The sequence below is a fragment of the Eschscholzia californica genome, unplaced genomic scaffold, assembly GCF_041429995.1.
Source record: "Eschscholzia californica isolate CP2 unplaced genomic scaffold, dmEscCali1.0.p SCAF_5, whole genome shotgun sequence".
Taxonomy (NCBI): Eukaryota; Viridiplantae; Streptophyta; class Magnoliopsida; order Ranunculales; family Papaveraceae; genus Eschscholzia; species Eschscholzia californica.
Window position 1 is genome coordinate 54,120,091 of NW_028238472.1, and position 20,546 is coordinate 54,140,636.

Below are 20,546 nucleotides of genomic sequence, written 5' to 3' on the forward strand. Positions count from 1 at the left end.
CCACCCGGATCCGTGCGCGTGAAAATCCGACGGTTGCCGAGACGTCTCACCCTATTATATTATAACCGGGTACACCAAATCATCCGAAACCCCAACCAAACCCTAGCCGCCGACCAGATTGTGCTTTTTACCCTAAAAATTCCAAAACTAACCCTCAGCTTTACCCTTTTTACCATTTTAACCACCAAAAACCCTAACCCACCTATAAATAAGTCTTTTTCTCCTCCATTAAAACCTAGACTTCAACAACCCTCTCAAATGGCTTCCTTACCTAATTTCTAAGCCACTTCTTTTTCTATCTTCTAACTCTAATCCCCCATTCTTTTCTTCTACTTCTTCTCACCTATTTCTTTCTCTCTTTTCTACTACTAAATCTATTTTCTCCATTCTTTTTCTATCTACTCCTTCTTCTCATCTACCTCTTCTACCATTAATAAACCTCTTCTTACTCAATCCCTCTTCTATGAAACCCATCTTTTTCTATCTTCTTCTCTACCACTATTCTTTCTTCCATTAATAGTCTTCTTCTTCTCCCTTCCATATTCTTCTATCATCTTTACCCTCTTCATCTCTTCTTTCCAACTTTCTAGATCTAATTTCTTCTTTTCCTTTCTTTTTCTTATTTGGGTTGCAATAAAATAGCTATTACTTGGATTTCTTGGAGTACAATTCTTGAACATAAATGGAGCAAATCTTGGACATCAAAATGGAGATACATGGGAATATGGAATTTGAGCATTCTTGGTGATTTCTTTCCATTAATTTCTTAGTATTTTCATTTATTTTACAATGTCAATGAATGTTATTCTAGATTCCATGTATAGTTAATTTAGCAATCTAAGGTTGTAAATGAAACCCATTTTGGATCTTTATAATACTTGTTCTTGATTAATTAAATCCTTTGATGTGCTTTAATGCCTATTGATTGTCATTTCATGTTGATTCTATAACCTTATTGTCATTCATGTATTATAATTAGATATTTCATGCTTTTATTGATTTATTAGATGAGATATGCCTTTTAGATCTTGAATGATAGTGTAAGAAATTAGTTTTATATGGTAGTCAATCATACATTCTTAATTATAAAATTGTTTCATCTAGAATATCATCCGGAATCCAAATAGTTCATTATATTGGATCTCGAGTAAATACAAAAGAGATTTAAGTAATTAAGTGCTTGTTTTATAAAGTGAAATTATGTGGTGGATTTTATAACCTTAGATATCTTCTCCTCTCTCTTAGTTAGTTTATTTAGTTTTATTCGTTTTCTTACTTCTTCCAAATCAACCATCAAATTCATGAGTGGTGTGTGTGTTAGTCTAAGTTAGCTATTAACATTTTGATTATTGGGCTAAACTCGCCGTCAATATTCGAAATTGCCTACTTATCCCTTGGGACGATACTCGATCTTATTTTCAATACTATAACTTGACCCCGTATACTTGCGGGAAAAGACCTATTTTTAGGCCCATCAAGTTTTTGGCGCCGCTGCCGGGGATAGGTTTAGTAGTTAGGATATCGGTTGCTTGTTTTGTTCATTAGTTTAGTGTTATTTGTTAACTTAGACGTTTTTCTTTCTTTATTTTTGTAGTTTCTTATCTTTTCTTTTTTTTAGGTACCACTTTAAGAGAAAAGCCAAAAAAAAAAACAGGAACATATGAGCGAAGGGGAACAAAAGAATCACAAAGGAATCGGAAGGAAGAACGAAACGAGAGGAGCATCCGCTAGTATCGTATTCTATCTCTTTCTTTCTTATGTGTGTGTGATTGGTTGGATGAGTTTTGATTTGCATTGATAGCTTGTTTGTTAGTTCCTTGAGCATTGTGAGATCATGGCCCGTTCTTATAACGGTTGGCCATTTGATGATGATGATGAGCTTATTTCGAGGATTCCCCGCACTAACCGACCTGATATGACCTTAGGTGAATACCAAAGGATGTGTAGAGATGCTTCGATTAGTGAGGGGAATAGACCATTTGAGCCTGACCGATCTCGTATGACCCTAGGAGAATACCGACATATGTATAGAGATGGTCAAATTAGTGATGGATATGGTCCGACACTAAATATGTACGAGAGACCTTATAGTCCACACTATTCTGAGACCAATGATTTTAGAGGCAGGTATGATCCTAGTATGTACGGTGGGAGTTATTATCAAGAGTCTTCATTTAATTACACTTGTGAGCCTTATCATGAAGAGACTCTTGAAGATAGATCTCAATTAGAGTTTGCGAGTCGTCTGACTGAAATGATGTTACAACATGAAGAGACACAGATTCAAATGCAACAAGAGTTACAACAGAGGTTTGAGTCTCTAAATCATCAGTTTGAGTCTCTAAATCATCAAGTACAGATGATTACATCACAGTTATTAGCCGACGAGGAAGGGGTTTTACCACCCCAAACTCAAGAGGGTACTAGGTCCGATGGCGAGGGTAATACGTCATACCCTAGTACTAAGTTAAATGTCGACGAATCAACTGAGAGGACCCAAGAGCTTGAACAAACTGATAACCTTGTTGTCTCGTTTCCTCAACATGTGTCATCTCATCATGATAGGACTACATTAGACGTTGATGTTCATGGTTGCTCTACGAACAATTTTGAGAATGACACGATTCCGAACTATCCAATTTTTGACACTTGTAAGGAGTCAGTCTTAGATGCAATGCTAGGAAGGCCTGATATTATAACTGACTGCGAGGCCCCAGATGTCTTTGAGGATATTGATGACGTAGTAGTTAGTGACATGTTGGATAGTTTGTCAGACTATTTGCCTAAGGAAGCCATAGACCTTGACTTGGTCCCCGAGCATACTGCCTTACCCTTAGAGTCTAATTCGACTTTCCACATGATCTCAAACTCGGTTGTTGATCCCTTTTGGGACATTTCAGACGTCTTTCCAAAGACGTCTATGGACATAGTGGATATTCTGTCCACTAAGCTTCCAGATGATTTTTTGCCTTCGACTGATATTTTGACTCTTCACATGTATGTCGATCCTTTTGATGATTTCTTTGTTGTCGTTCCTTCTATTTATACCTACTTAGTAGACTGTGCACCCACTAAGTTTGGGGATGGCTTGTTTTCTTTTATCGTCTCATGTGCACTTCGTATTCTTTATTTTTTTTTGAGACGATTAGCACCTGCATATAGCTTTCTTTGGGTTGACCCCCAAATATTCCGTCTTTTGCTTTATGATCGTTAGGCCGATTAATGGTCTTGATGTTTGTGGGTATCATCTCTGGAAACCCTCCACGAGACATAACTCGTGTTCTTGTGCGAAATCAAGAGAACTAAAGGCTAATTGCATAGCTCAATGCAATCGTGTATACCCGCGTTAGTGGTAGATTTTGTATGTGGTCATGTCTTTTATGTGATTCATTCTTATGATATTTGTTGATATTTTAGGAGCAATTCTTATATGTTTTACTTCTAAGGCGTTGTTTGTTCCAAGTTTGGGGATGGCGCGAGCTTGGCATCAACTTGGAACCTCTTTATACATGAGCCTTGGTAGTATCATCTTTAATCTCCTTCGGTTATGGTAATATCTCTCCACTCTTCTCTTTAGATTGATGTGCCTCTTTATCTTTTGGTGAGTATATGCTTAGAACATTGAGGACAATGTTAGTTTTAAGTTTGGGGATGCGGGATATAACCATAACCAATGCATGACCATGGGTTTCAAAGACAAAAGGGTTCAAATTAGCCAAAATTTGAAAATTTTGAACAATTTAAGTAGATTTGCATGTGATTCTAGTGATAGTTTTAAGAATTTTGATGCATATGTGTCGAGTTGATGAGTTTTGTGATTGCTAATGGCCTTTGCATGAAAGTCGAGTCTTTTAGTGTTTGTGTTGTGCCATGTGAGTTACATCTTAGTGAAGAAGAAACATTTCTAAGAGACCTAAAGTAGTCATTAGTGGAGACTTAACCTATGTGAGAGCTCAAAGCATAAATTGCCATTCGAGTGTACTCTTCCGCGCTAACTCCGAGTAGAATGAAGAGCTACTCAACCTCGTAACTTATAAAAGAGCTCATTTGATCTCGTGTGCTCAATTTCCTTAGCCACTAGGAGTGACATTAGGATAGCGAATTAACCTTGCCCTTGTAGTCCATGAAACCCAATGAGAATGCCAACTAGAGGAAAGCGGATACTCCATCACCATCCATCATCTTATATCCCGAGAATGAAGACATGAGATAAAAGAATGAAGAATGTCAAAAGCAAGTATGAAATGAAAAGTTGATTGCAAGAATAGAGTTATGTGTGTAGTATTTTATTTTGGTTGATTGAATTTGTGTTATGAGAAAAAATGAAAAATGAAAAAATGAAAAAATGAAAAATGAAAAAAAAAGTGATATGAAAAAAAAAAGAAAAAGAAAAAGAAAAAGAAAAGAAAGAAAAATAGTGAAATAAAGTGATTTTTTGTGTATGTTTGAGCATGTGTTAGCTCTTTTGTGTGAGTGATGTGATTGTATATATGTGTTGGTGTTTTGTTCATAAATAAGTATTCGAAGCAAGAAACAAATGTTGAGATGCTTAAGAGGTTCTACCATCATGAAGAGGTCGAAATTCTCGGGAATCCACCACCATCACATCATCTATTGTATCCGCTAACCTTTAGAAGACATTTTTAGAGGGTAGAATGGGTGAGAAGGGCGAGTGAGCTTCCCCACTCTATTAGTGGCTAATTCCTTTTCGAAGATCATTCGTTCCAAAATGTTGTCCTCACCCCTTTTTATGTGTTGAGTTCTATTTAAGTGATCACACTCACACATACGAGCGAACCATTCTTGAGTGATTTCATTTTTGGAGTGTATGTCCGTGAGGCCGAAGTCGAGGCGAAATGTACAAACTTGGGAATCAAGGTTTTGTGACTTCGGAACATAGATGTGTTTATTATGGTATGACACTTGCATTTTAGGGTTAGATCATTAGTGAAGAGATCTTTAGCTTTCACATGAACTTGTTTACTTGATTCATTATGTGTTGACATGCTTAAACCCTTCACTATATGATCATGCTTATCTACGATTTGGATTTTGGACCCTTGTGTATTTGAAATCATGATGTTTGTGGGTGTCATCTATGGAAACCCTCACGAGACCACACTCGTCCACTAGGGCAACCTAGGGGTTTAACGGCTTGTTGCATATGCTAAATGCAACCGGGATTCCTCCGAAAGTGAGTTAGGCTTTTCTTTTATTTTGTTTTGCTCGAGGACTAGCAAAATCTAAGTTTGGGGATGTTTGATGGGTCATGAAAATGCCCCATCTTAGTCGTTTAATTTAGTCGAGTTAGTTCGTTTCGAGTCCTTATTATAATAAAATGGTTGGTTTTCTTGATTAGGTGTCTTTTGCGGAGTTAGATGTGAAAAACGGTTAAAAACGAGGAAAAGATGCATGAAGGGTATTTTGGTCATTTGGAGGCAAGGACATTCTGGAAATTTGGCCGAAGTCAGTGCGTGGTTGAAAAGTAGAGGTCGAGACGAGTCCGTAGGAGAAAACGGAAGTCAAATCGGAGTCCGGATGGAGGAATAAATCAAGGTCAAAGTTGGGTCAAACACTGTTGACCAGGTGGGATATATTCGGGCAAGTTTCTGGCCCGCGGTATGCTTAGGGACACGTGTCGTAGTTCGGAGGCCGGAGCATCTAAATCGCGTGTTCGCGCTAAGCAGCGAAGTGGAGCCATCGAGCATGATCTGGTGTAGCGCGTTGCAAGTTAGTACGGTAGTCCCACTTCAACGTTTTAATCTTGACCGTTCTTCTCCGCGTGTCCCAGATCGACGGTTGCTGAGCGTCACCCCTTTATTCCATTCCCGTGTTACCCGAAGCAACTTAGTTGCGTAGCCCCGATCTCAGGTTTTAATCTTAGCCGCTCCCTTCCGTGTTTTCAAGATCCGACGGCTCCTGTGCATCCCGTTCTTTTATTGTTTATTCCGTGCACCCGAAGTGTTTTATTACCCTGCTCCCGGACACGTGGCCTCCTCTTAACCACCCGGATCCGTGCGCGTGAAAATCCGACGGTTGCCGAGACGTCTCACCCTATTATATTATAACCGGGTACACCAAATCATCCGAAACCCCAACCAAACCCTAGCCGCCGACCAGATTGTGCTTTTTACTCTAAAAATTCCAAAACTAACCCTCAGCTTTACCCTTTTTACCATTTTAACCACCAAAAACCCTAACCCACCTATAAATAAGTCTTTTTCTCCTCCATTAAAACCTAGACTTCAACAACCCTCTCAAATGGCTTCCTTACCTAATTTCTAAGCCACTTCTTTTTCTATCTTCTAACTCTAATCCCCCATTCTTTTCTTCTACTTCTTCTCACCTATTTCTTTCTCTCTTTTCTACTACTAAATCTATTTTCTCCATTCTTTTTCTATCTACTCCTTCTTCTCATCTACCTCTTCTACCATTAATAAACCTCTTCTTACTCAATCCCTCTTCTATGAAACCCATCTTTTTCTATCTTCTTCTCTACTACTATTCTTTCTTCCATTAATAGTCTTCTTCTTCTCCCTTCCATATTCTTCTATCATCTTTACCCTCTTCATCTCTTCTTTCCAACTTTCTAGATCTAATTTCTTCTTTTCCTTTCTTTTTCTTATTTGGGTTGCAATAAAATAGCTATTACTTGGATTTCTTGGAGTACAATTCTTGAACATAAATGGAGCAAATCTTGGACATCAAAATGGAGATACATGGGAATATGGAATTTGAGCATTCTTGGTGATTTCTTTCCATTAATTTCTTAGTATTTTCATTTATTTTACAATGTCAATGAATGTTATTCTAGATTCCATGTATAGTTAATTTAGCAATCTAAGGTTGTAAATGAAACCCATTTTGGATCTTTATAATACTTGTTCTTGATTAATTAAATCCTTTGATGTGCTTTAATGCCTATTGATTGTCATTTCATGTTGATTCTATAACCTTATTGTCATTCATGTATTATAATTAGATATTTCATGCTTTTATTGATTTATTAGATGAGATATGCCTTTTAGATCTTGAATGATAGTGTAGGAAATTAGTTTTATATGGTAGTCAATCATACATTCTTAATTATAAAATTGTTTCATCTAGAATATCATCCGGAATCCAAATAGTTCATTATATTGGATCTCGAGTAAATACAAAAGAGATTTAAGTAATTAAGTGCTTGTTTTATAAAGTGAAATTATGTGGTGGATTTTATAACCTTAGATATCTTCTCCTCTCTCTTAGTTAGTTTATTTAGTTTTATTCGTTTTCTTACTTCTTCCAAATCAACCATCAAATTCATGAGTGGTGTGTGTGTGTTAGTCTAAGTTAGCTATTAACATTTTGATTATTGGGCTAAACTCGCCGTCAATATTCGAAATTGCCTACTTATCCCTTGGGACGATACTCGATCTTATTTTCAATACTATAACTTGACCCCGTATACTTGCGGGAAAAGACCTATTTTTAGGCCCATCAAGTTTTTGGGGTCATGAAAATGTCCCATCAGAGTCGTTTAAATTAGCCGAGTTAGTCTGTTTCGAGTCTTTATTGTAATAAAATGGTTGGTTTTCTTGATTAGGTGTCTTTTGGAGAGTTAGGTGTGAAAAACGGTTAAAAACGAGGAAAAGGTGCATGAAGGGTATTTTGGTCATTTGGAGTCAAGGACATTCTGGTAATTTGGCCAAAGTCAGTGCATGGTTGAAAAGTAGAGGTCGAGACGAGTCCGTAGGAGAAAACGGAAGTCAAATCGGAGTCCGGATGAGAGAAATATGCAAAGTCAAAGATGGGTCAAAGTCTGTTGACTAGGTGGGAGACATTCGGGCAAGTTTCTGGCCAGCGGAACGCTCAAGGACACGTGTCGATGTATGTAGGCTGGTATACGCGATTCCCGTGTTTTTGCTGGACAACGAAGTGGCCCTTATAAGTCTGATTCGGTGTAGCGCGTTCCATTGTGCTTCCGTAGCTCCGTACCCACCTTTTAATCTCAGCCGCAAGTTCCCGCGTCATCAAGATCGACGGCTCCTGTTCATCCCGTGTTTTAGTGATCATCCCATGCACCCGAAGCAGTTTAAGCACCGCGCTCCGGGACACGTGTCTGCTTCCCCGACGTCCAGATCCCGCGTTCTCTTCATCCGACGGATCCTATTGCTGCCGATCACTTCTTCATCCGACCGCGAAGCACCAAATCCGCGTGTTTTTTTTGTGAGAAACCCTAGCAGGTACCTGGAACCGACAAGTGTCACCTCCCATTTCTCTTTTAGGAATCAGACTCCCTTCTCTCCTTGCGACACATGGCGCTCCCTCTTATTCCTTACCCAAACCCTGGCCGCCACTACACTTGTGTGTTTAGGGTTTTATATTTTTAACCCATTTTCCAAATATAACCCTTCACTTTATTCCTTTCTACCATTTAACCCCAATTAAACCCTAACTCTATATAAACCCTTTTTGAGAACCAACCAAAGCCCCCCCCCCCCCTTAGCCTCTCTCTCTTCTTTAGCCTCTTTTTCTCTCTACCTCTTCTCAACTAAAAACCCTAGCCACCATTCTTTTCTCTACCACCTTCATCTTTTCTCTAGATCTCCTTTCTCCTTCTAATTTCTTCTTCTAACCTTCTAATTTCTCCATTCTTCTTCTCTAAAATCTCTTCTTCTTCTATCTCTCTTCTAAATTTCTCTTCTTTTATCTTCTAATTAGCTATTATTTGGAGTTTTGAGCAATATTCTTGAGATACTTGGAGCTTAAATTGGACATCAAAATGGAGATACATGGGAATATGGATTGGGAACATTCTTGGTGATTTCTTTCCATTAATCTTTTGTAATTTCATTTATTTTATGAATTCAATGAATATTATTTTAGATTCCATGAGTAGCTAAATTTTGTATCTAGGGTGTAGAGGAAACCCATATTTGGGCTTATTTTAAGATATGTTATAAATCAATGAATCCTTATTTTGAGCTTCAATGCCTATTGATTGTCATTTCATGTTGATTCTATAACCTTATTATCATTCATGTATTATAATTAGATATTTCATGCTTTTATTGATTTATTAGATGGGATATGCCTTTTAGATCTTGAATGATAGTGTAGGAAATTAGTTTTATATGATAGCCAATCATACATTCTTGATTTTGAATTGTGTTATTAAAGAATATATTCCGAAATCTAAATAGTTTATTATGTTAGATTTTGAGTTATACATGAGAAAAATGATTTGTTAATTAATGCATGTTTTAAGTAGTCCATTTATGTGGTGAAATCGAAAACCCTAGATTCTTCTTCTTCCTTGATTTCATCCTTATTAGTTTATTAGTATTGTTTTCTCTCTTTAAGTAGTTTCAAAATCAAATCAAAAGTTTGAAAGGGGGGTTTAATTCGAGGTTAGATCAAATAGCTTGTCTCTTGGGACGATACCCGACTTATTAGAAATACTATAACTTGACCCCGTATACTTGCGGGAATAGACCTAATTTTGGGTCTATCAAGTTTTTGGCGCCGCTGCCGGGGACTAAGCTTGAATTTGTCTTATCTCATTTCTATATTAGTTTTATTTTTGGTAAGTTTTTATTTTTGGACACTTTGACTTGCTTTTCCATTTTTGGTGTGTAGAACGCTAAGGAGCAAAGGAAGAGGTGCAACAAGGAGAGGAGCTCAAGAAGGAAAATTTACATTTTATTTTTAGTATTTTTTATTTATTTTATTTTTGGTGAGAGAGAGACTTTTAGACTTTCTAGTTTTTATTTTTTATTTTTTGGTTTAAACGTTTTGACCCTAAATTGGAGGGCATTTAAATTGTAACCGAAAACCAAAACGAAGCCTCGGGTTCGAACACTCACGGGAGAGTGGCCCGGGTCGTCTACAACGGTCGTCGCCCGTCTTGAACGGGAGGTAACTTCTTGATCACCCACGAATCTCCTGTAAGTGGGTACTTGTGATGTTTCTTGCTTGCTAATTGATTGTCGAACTATTAGTTTAATTATCATATTAGTAAGGGCATCAACCCATTACAAGATAGGAGTCGGATTTCATCACCGGTCTTTTGCCCATCTAGGTAACAACATCGCCGATCCCAAACCTCACCTAAAAACTAAAATCGATTTAGACATTGGCCAAAGGGTAACGAGCTTATAGGACACTCTTGACAAATCTCGAACTTGATTAGTATTTGGAGTTTTCCCAGGAAGAGGGAACGATCTAAGAACACAATTCTTGATCGTTGTACTGTGACGGAGTAACTCCTCATAAGAATCGTAGTTCAAGTTTGGTAAGAAGTAGAAGCTGTCTAGATCAATTTTTAGGTGAAAAAGACTACCCAGTCGTCTAGATTGTGTCTAGGTTGCTTGGTGGAGTCAGCTTGCTTGCTTTGTTGTTTTCCTTAGGATCTTCGTAGTTTCCTTATTCCTTTTCTTTTCAAAAAAAAAAAAAAAAAAAAAAAAAAAAAAAAAATTTCAAAAAGAGTCCCTTGTCTTGTCTTTTGGTTTATGCCCCCTAGGTTACGTGATAAGAGAGGTCGTTTTGTTAAAGAGTCTGATTTGAGTATTTTACTTGAAAACCTTTCTTTAAACGAGTCTATGGAGGATCACGTTGATCAAGCTAGGGTCGAGGATCAACCTATGACTCTCAAAAACTACATGCATCCGGCTAGAGTTAGCCAACCATCATGCATTCGGCTACCCCCGACTAACACTTATTTCGAGTTAAAGTCGGGAATCATCAATATGCTTCCGGTGTTTCGTGGTTTAGAGAACGAGAACGCGTATTATCATGTTAGGGAATTTGAGGACGTTTGCAAGACCATGAACGTCCCTAACTCGATTGATGCCGTTAGATTAAGGTTGTTCCCTTTTTCTTTAAAGGATAAAGCAAAGTCGTGGTTGTATGCCTTACAACCTGAGTCTATTTCTACTTGGGCAGAACTTAGTGGTGTCTTTTTAGAAAAATTCTTTCCCAAGCATAAAACTAGAGCTTTAAGGCAGAGTTTGCTTAATTTCGAGCAACTCCAAGGAGAATCTCTCTACTCCTATATTGAGAGATTCAAGGACATTCTTCTAGAGTGTCCACATCATGGGTTCGAAAAAATGAAACTAGTCCAACTGTTGTATGAAGGACTAGATTATCCTACCACCTCCATGATTGAGTCATTTTGTAATGGCGGGTTCTCCAACAAATCCGCCGATGAGGCCATGAATTTTCTTGAGGGACTAGCCGCACAATCCCAACAATGGGAAACTTCTAGAGAACCTATCACTCGGGCAAAGCCTAATCCAACTAAGGGCGGGATTTATAGGATCGATGATTCTGAGTCCAAACTTGACGCCATTACCAGAAGGTTGGAAGCCTTAGTGATGAATCAACCTAAAACCTTCACGGAGGATCCCACTCATGTCATGAGTGTTGGAAATGAACCCATCTCTTACCCTTGTTCAGTCTGTGGAGACCCTACTCATACGGGGAACAAATGTGCCTTATTCTTTGAGTCTGCTAACAAAGAACAAGCTCATGCTCTCTATCAAAACTCTAGGCATGACAATCGTCAGAAGTATGATCCTTTCTCGAACACGTATAATCCAGGCTGGAGAAATCATCCCAATCTCTCTTGGTCTAAAGGTCAATACCAGAGTCAGCCTAGTAGTTCTATGAACCCTCATGGGTTTAATGCACCTAGCAACCCGTTTGCTCAGCCCAATGTCCAACACCCACCCGAAAAGAAGACATCATTAGAGGACACCATGCATATGTTAGCTCAGAACCAGAAGGAGTTTCAGGAATCCACCCGTCAAGCTTTGACTAAGCTAGAAACATCTCACCAACAATCTTTGACTAAGCTAGAAACCCAATTAGGTCTACTTCATGAAGCCTTGAGTCAGAGAGAGAAAGGTAAGTTTCCGAGTCAAGTCGAGCAGAACCCAAAAGGTCTATTGGGTAGACCACCACCAGATGAAGCTAATGCGATAACAACCCTTAGAAGTGGTAAAATTGTGGACAACAAGGTGAGAGCTCCTGAAGAGGAAGAGTTAGAGGACGAGCCGTCTTCGTTGCCAACCAGAGTCTCGAGGGATGAGCCTGAAAAGGCTCCTGAGTCAGAAAGTCCACCCTTAGTATCCGAGCCTTATGTTCCTAGAGCTCCATACCCTCAACGTTTGGTCGAGTCAAAGAAGAAATCTCAGTTTCAGGAGATAATGGAGTTGTTCAAACAAGTTAGTATCAACATTCCACTTTTAGATGCGATCAAACAGATCCCAGCTTACGCCAAGTTTCTTAAGGATTTATGTACTAGTAAGCGTAAGATGAATGTGCATAAGAAAGTGCTCCTTACTCAGAATGTTAGTTCGATCATCCAACAAAATATTCCACCTAAGTTCAAGGATCCAGGAAGTCCTACACTACCATGTACCATAGGAGATTATAAAATAGAGCGTGCTCTATTGGATCTTGGTGCTAGTGTTAACCTTCTTCCTTATTCTGTGTACTTACAGTTGGGATTAGGAGAGATCAAACCAACCTCTGTGGTCCTTCAGTTAGCGGATCGGTCTGTTAGGTACCCACGTGGCATAGTCGAAGATGTTTTGATCAAAGTTGGTGAATTCTTATTTCCTGTTGATTTCATCATTTTAGATACTGAGCCAGTCCATAATTCCAAAAGTCAAATACCTGTCATATTAGGGCGACCATTCTTAGCTACATCCAATGCTATCATCTATTGTCGTAGCGGCCTGTTAAAATTGTCTTTTGGAAATATGACTGTAGAGATGAACATCTTCCATGCTGGACTTCACCCCGATGATGTTGATGATTTTAACGAATTAAATTTGATAGATATGTTGGTTCAGGATTCCTTACCAACAACTTTATCAGATGACCCGTTGGAAACATTGTTGGCCTACTTTGGTTTAGATTTTGATGAGGAAGGTAGTATCAATGAGGTGAATGCTTTATTAGATTCCACCCCATTACTGGATACTGAGAAATGGAAAGCGAAAACTGAATCCCTCACAATCTCTGAACCAAGTATGGCATCAACTTTAGAGACAACTCAACCATCGGCAAGTGATGAGTCCAAATCACCCTCTGTCTCAGAGTCGTCTCAGCCTATTGAGAAACCACCATCCTTAGAGTTGAAACCGTTACCTGAGAACATGAAATATTCGTTTTTAGGACCTTCAGAAACCCTACCTGTTATTATTGCATCCGAGCTAGAGAAAGAACAAGAGGGTCGATTGTTAGATGTCCTAAGAGAACACAAAGAGGCACTAGGATGGTCTATAGCCGATCTCAAGGGTATAAGTCCGTTAGTTTGCATGCACCACATTTACTTAGAAGAAGATGCTAAACCGTCGAGAGAGATGCAACGTCGACTTAACCCTCATATGAAGGAAGTTGTGAGATCTGAAGTCCTGAAATTATTAGATGCGGGTATTATCTACCCTATTTCAGATAGCACTTGGGTCAGTCCTGTTCAAACTGTTCCCAAGAAGTCAGGCATTACTGTAGTTAGGAATGAGTGCAATGAGTTAATACCCACCAGGATGACCACTGCGTGGCGTGTTTGTGTAGACTACAGGAAGTTGAACACGGTCACGAGGAAAGATCATTTTCCTCTTCCATTCATTGATCAGATGCTCGAGAGACTGGCAGGACATAGTTACTATTGTTTCTTAGATGGCTATTCCGGGTATAATCAAATTGCCATTGCTCCTGAAGATCAAGAGAAAACAACCTTCACTTGCCCATTTGGAACTTATGCTTATCGTCGTATGCCGTTTGGGTTGTGTAATGCACCTGCTACTTTTCAACGTTGTATGATGAGCATATTTTCTGATATGGTAGAAAGGTTTCTCGAAGTTTTCATGGATGATTTTTCAGTCTTCGGGTCATCATTTGATGAATGTCTACATCACCTCACACTCGTGTTGGTTAGATGTAAAGAGAAGAATTTAGTGCTTAATTGGGAGAAGTGTCATTTCATGGTTCGTTCAGGAATTGTCCTAGGGCATGTCATTTCAGCTAAGGGTATAGAAGTAGATAAAGCCAAAGTAGAGTTGATAAAAAGTCTTCCTGTACCAAAAACAGTTAAAGACATCCGATCATTTTTAGGGCATGCAGGCTTTTATCGTCGATTTATCAAAGACTTTAGTAAGATATCAAGACCTCTTTGTAATCTTTTGGCAAAAGAGAACAAGTTTGTCTTTGATAATGCTTGTCTAGAGGCCTTTGATAAACTCAAACTTTTGCTTACTACTGCTCCTATTGTTCAACCTCCTAACTGGAAAGCTCCTTTTGAGATCATGTGCGATGCATCTGATTATGCAATAGGAGTCGTTTTAGGTCAACGTGAAAACAAATTACTTCACGTAATCTATTATGCTAGTAAGACGTTGAATGATGCACAACTCAACTATTCGACCACTGAAAAAGAGTTGTTAGCTGTTGTTTATGCCTTAGAGAAGTTTCGATCATACCTAGTAGGTTCTAAGGTCATAGTATTTTCTGATCATGCCGCATTAAAGTACCTCCTCTCTAAAAAAGAGGCCAAACCTAGGTTGATTAGATGGATACTTTTGCTACAAGAGTTTGACATAGAGATACGGGATAAGAAAGGTTCCGAAAATGTTGTAGCAGACCACTTATCTAGGCTTGTTGTGGAGTCCGTAAATGATGAGTTACCTATTAGGGAAAGTTTTCCTTATGAACAACTTCTTGTAGTCTCCCAATTACCTTGGTTCGCAGACATAGTGAACTATCTTGTTATAGGACAAATGCCCAAACATTGGACTAAGCAAGATCGTGATAAATTCTTGTCCGAGGTAAAGCGGTTCTTCTGGGACGATCCATACTTGTTTAAGTATTGTCCCGATCAGATTATTAGGAGATGTGTCCCTGATAGTGAACAAACCAATATCATCTCCTTTTGTCATGACCATGCATGTGGAGGTCACTTTAGTAGCAAGAAGACGGCCGCCAAAATTTTACAATGTGGTTTCTACTGGCCGTCTTTATTCAAGGATACCCATACATATTGTGTAGCTTGTGAGCGATGTCAGAAGTTGGGGAGTATTTCACGTAGAAATATGATGCCCCTAAATCCTATTATTGTCATTGAGGTCTTCGATGTATGGGGCATCGATTTCATGGGTCCGTTTCCGAACTCCTTCGGCAATCTATATATTCTAGTCGCGGTCGATTATGTGTCTAAGTGGATAGAGGCGGTTGCTTGCAAAACGAATGATCACAAAGTTGTGATCCAGTTTCTAAAAGAAAACATCCTTTCTCGTTTTGGTACTCCGCGTGCGATTATTAGTGATGGGGGAACACACTTTTGTAATAGGCAGTTTGAGATTCTAATGAAAAAGTATGGTATTACTCATCGAGTGTCCACCCCGTATCATCCACAGACAAGCGGTCAAGTTGAGGTTTCCAATAGGGAAATTAAACGCATTCTTGAGAAAACAGTCAATCCAAATAGAAAGGATTGGTCATTACGACTAACTGATGCGTTATGGGCTTATCGTACAGCGTTTAAGACTCCCATTGGAATGTCTCCATATAGATTGGTGTATGGCAAGGCTTGCCACCTCCCTGTAGAGTTAGAGCATAGAGCATATTGGGCTATCAAGCAAATGAACTTTTCGCTTGACAACGCAGGTAGAGAGAGAAAACTCCAACTTAGTGAGTTAGAAGAATTGAGGAATGATGCATATGAGAGTTCTAGAGTGTATAAGCATAAAATGAAGGTGTTTCATGATAAAAACATTTTGAGAAAATCATTTTCACCAGGTCAAAAAGTTCTTTTATACAACACTCGTTTGCATTTATTTCCTGGAAAACTTCGTTCTAGATGGTCGGGGCCTTTTGTTGTCAAATTTGTGTATCCTCACGGTGCGGTTGATATTGAGGATAAAAATGGTGTTTGTTTTAAAATCAATGGTCAACGTTTAAAACCATTTTTAGAAATATCGCCCGAAACCGTGGATGTTTTTATTGAAAATCCAGTATATCAGAAGTGATTCCCGATGATCAGCTTAGTCTGGCTGAAGACTTTAAACTTAGCGCTTCTTGGGAGGCAACCCATGCTTCTGATATAGGACAGTGGAGTCTGGTAATATCTTCCCTCTCATATTTTTATTTTGGCATGGTCTTCAGAACATTGAGGACAATGTTCGGTTTAAGTTTGGGGATAGGGAAGAACTTTTTGCTAAGTCCTTCATTTCGAAAATTCGAGAGGGTTCAAAATTTTTTCAATTTTGGACCGAAAAATGTGAGTCTAATGGTTGTTTTTGGCTTGTTAATAGTTATAGAGTCGAGTTGATCGTACTATCCGGTTGTTAAAGGTTTTTTCATGAATTTCGAGTCTTGAGGTCGTTTGTGTGCTAGCCATGTGAGTATTATGGAAGTGAAGGGTAGACGGTTCTGAGAGAACTAGATTAATCATTAGTGGAGACTTAACCCTTGTGAGATTTCTGAGCCTTTCTATTACCTTTGAGTGTACTCTTCTGCGCTGATTCCGAGTAGAGTGAAGAGCTACTCAACCTCGCAACTTTATAAAAAGAGCTCATTTGATCTCGTGTGCTCAACTTCCATAGCCACTAGGAGTGACATCAGGATAGCGAATAAACCTTACTCTTGTAGTCCATGAAACCCGATGATAGTGTCAACTTTAGGAAGACGGATACTCCACCATCCATTCATCATATGACACCCGAGAATGAAGGCATGAAAAGTAAAGAAAGAAGAATGTGAAAGCAAAGTGCGAAAAATAGAAAAGTTGATTGTTGAGAATACTAGTGTTGGTATTGCATTGTTTGTATTGTTTATAATAGATTTAAAAAAAAAAAAAAAAAAAAAAAAAAATCCTTGAAAAACAGAAAGTGTGTGTAAAAGTTCATGTGAACTTTAGTTTGTTATGTAAAATAAGTGTTCGAAGCAAAAAGCTAAGTATGGAAGTTGCTTGAAGTTCTCTAGCATTGAAGGCGTCGACATTCTCGGGATCTCATCACCATCCATCTCATCACTTGTATCCGTTGACCTTTAGGAAGCATTATTAGAGGGTAGAGTAGGTGAGAAGGGTAAGTGAGCTTCCCCATTCCATTTAGTGGTTATATTCCTTTTCGTAGATCATTCGTTCTAAAATATTGTCCTCAACCCTTTTTATGTGTTGAGTCTATAGTCGTGATCACACTCACACATACGAGCGAACCATTTCTGAGTGATTTCATCTTTTAGAGCGTATGTCTGTGAGGCCAAAGTCGAGGCGAAATGTATTAAGATAGGGATCAAGGGTCTGTCTGCTTGGAACTGAAGTGATTCTCTTTGTGGCTAGTCACGTACACTTTGAGTCTAGATTATTAGTGAAGAGATCTTTAGCGTCTGTATAGTGTTGTTAACTCTGACTGATTCCTATTAGCTTGCTAAAATTTTCTAGGAGATAAACATTTTTGGTCCGTCTTAGTTGACTTTGAGTGCTTTTGGACCCTATTGTATTTTTGAAATGTTTTTGAATTTTGTGGGTATATTCTCTGGAAACCCTCACGAGACAAAACTCGTCCACTAGGGCAACCTAGGGGTTTAACGGCTTGTTGCATATGCTAAATGCAACCGGGATTCCTCCGACAGTGAGTTAGGTTTTTCTTTTATTTTGTTTTGCTCGAGGACTAGCAAAATCTAAGTTTGGGGATGTTTGATGGGTCATGAAAATGTCCCATCAGAGTCGTTTAAATTAGCCGAGTTAGTCTGTTTCGAGTCTTTATTGTAATAAAATGGTTGGTTTTCTTGATTAGGTGTCTTTTGGAGAGTTAGGTGTGAAAAACGGTTAAAAACGAGGAAAAGGTGCATGAAGGGTATTTTGGTCATTTGGAGTCAAGGACATTCTGGTAATTTGGCCAAAGTCAGTGCATGGTTGAAAAGTAGAGGTCGAGACGAGTCCGTAGGAGAAAACGGAAGTCAAATCGGAGTCCGGATGAGAGAAATATGCAAAGTCAAAGATGGGTCAAAGTCTGTTGACTAGGTGGGACACATTCGGGCAAGTTTCTGGCCAGCGGAACGCTCAAGGACACGTGTCGATGTATGTAGGCTGGTATACGCGATTCCCGTGTTTTCGCTGGACAACGAAGTGGCCCTTATAAGTCTGATTCGGTGTAGCGCGTTCCATTGTGCTTCCGTAGCTCCGTACCCACCTTTTAATCTCAGCCGCAAGTTCCCGCGTCATCAAGATCGACGGCTCCTGTTCATCCCGTGTTTTAGTGATCATCCCATGCACCCGAAGCAATTTAAGCACCGCGCTCCGGGCCACGTGTCTGCTTCCCGGACGTCCAGATCCCGCGTTCTCTTCATCCGACGGATCCTGTTGCTGCTGATCACTTCTTCATCCGACCGCGAAGCACCAAATCCGCGTGTTTTTTTTGTGAGAAACCCTAGCAGGTACCTGGAACCGACAAGTGTCACCTCCCATTTCTCTTTTAGGAATCAGACTCCCTTCTCTCCTTGCGACACATGGCGCTCCCTCTTATTCCTTACCCAAACCCTAGCCGCCACTACACTTGTGTGTTTAGGGTTTTATATTTTTAACCCATTTTCCAAATATAACCCTTCACTTTATTCCTTTCTACCATTTAACCCCAATTAAACCCTAACTCTATATAAACCCTTTTTGAGAACCAACCAAAGCCCCCCCCCCCCCTTAGCCTCTCTCTCTTCTTTAGCCTCTTTTTCTCTCTACCTCTTCTCAACTAAAAACCCTAGCCACCATTCTTTTCTCTACCACCTTCATCTTTTCTCTAGATCTCCTTTCTCCTTCTAATTTCTTCTTCTAACCTTCTAATTTCTCCATTCTTCTTCTCTAAAATCTCTTCTTCTTCTATCTCTCTTCTAAATTTCTCTTCTTTTATCTTCTAATTAGCTATTATTTGGAGTTTTGAGCAATATTCTTGAGATACTTGGAGCTTAAATTGGACATCAAAATGGAGATACATGGGAATATGGATTGGGAACATTCTTGGTGATTTCTTTCCATTAATCTTTTGTAATTTCATTTATTTTATGAATTCAATGAATATTATTTTAGATTCCATGAGTAGCTAAATTTTGTATCTAGGGTGTAGAGGAAACCCATATTTGGGCTTATTTTAAGATATGTTATAAATCAATGAATCCTTATTTTGAGCTTCAATGCCTATTGATTGTCATTTCATGTTGATTCTATAACCTTATTATCATTCATGTATTATAATTAGATATTTCATGCTTTTATTGATTTATTAGATGGGATATGCCTTTTAGATCTTGAATGATAGTGTAGGAAATTAGTTTTATATGATAGCCAATCATACATTCTTGATTTTGAATTGTGTTATTAAAGAATATATTCCGAAATCTAAATAGTTTATTATGTTAGATTTTGAGTTATACATGAGAAAAAGGATTTGTTAATTAATGCATGTTTTAAGTAGTCCATTTATGTGGTGAAATCGAAAACCCTAGATTCTTCTTCTTCCTTGATTTCATCCTTATTAGTTTATTAGTATTGTTTTCTCTCTTTAAGTAGTTTCAAAATCAAATCAAAAGTTTGAAAGGGGGGTTTAATTCGAGGTTAGATCAAATAGCTTGTCTCTTGGGACGATACCCGACTTATTAGAAATACTATAACTTGACCCCGTATACTTGCGGGAATAGACCTAATTTTGGGTCTATCAGTACTCTCTCTAGTGCGGTGCCAAACTTAACGACCTTATTGTCGTATAAGTTTGGGGATTGCCCTTCTTTCTTGATAGTCTCACTTACACTATCACCAAGTTACGAAAATGTGAGACTATCGTTCACTGAAAACTTTGTGTTTTGGGTGGACCCACAGATGTATCGATTATTGGTTTACAGTTAATCACATATTTGTAACCCAGTAGGTATAATTTTTTTCTATTTTTCGAACCATCTGTTTCGTCTGGCTGAAGACGTTAAACTTAGCGCTTTCTGGGAGGCAACCCATGCAGAGGACGCTGAATCGGGTAATATCTCTCCCTTCACCCTGTTATTTTTGCATAGTCTTCAGAACATTGAGGACAATGTTCGGTCTAAGTTTGGGGATGGGGGATTGAATTTTTAGTCCTTATTTCAAAAATTCAAAAGGGTTTAAAAATTTTTCAAATTTTTTTAATTTTTGGATTGGAAACATGAGTCTAGTTGTTTTTGCTTGTTAATAGTTATAGAGTCTAGTTGGTTGTACTATGCTTTTGTTAAAGGTTTTTCCACGAATTTCGAGTCTTGAAGTTGTCTGTGCACTAGCCATGTGAGTATTAGATAGGTGAAGAGTAGACTTTTCTAAGAGAACTTAATCGGTCATTAGTGGAGACTTAACCCATGTGAGATTCTGAGCCTTTCTTTTGCTTTGAGTGATCTCTTCTGAGCTAATTCTGAGTAGAATGAAGAGCTACTCAACCTCGCAGTATTCCTTAGAACTCAGTTGATCTCTTGAGTTCAAATTTTACAACCACTAGGGATGTCATCAGGAATGCAAACCTTCTCTTGTAGTCTGAGAAACTTGAAAA

At 38.6% G+C, this 20,546-nt stretch overlaps 1 protein-coding gene across 1 annotated transcript; it reads left to right on the plus strand.

The window, feature by feature from the left end:
- Window positions 1–10,084: 10,084 nt before the first annotated feature.
- LOC147540750 (uncharacterized) lies at window positions 10,085–16,821 on the plus strand. The gene has a single exon (XM_086642596.1). The coding sequence runs from the start codon at window positions 10,494–10,496 to the stop codon at window positions 16,014–16,016; it is 5,523 nt and encodes a 1,840-aa protein (XP_086498722.1). The 5' UTR covers window positions 10,085–10,493; the 3' UTR covers window positions 16,017–16,821.
- Window positions 16,822–20,546: the final 3,725 nt, after the last annotated feature.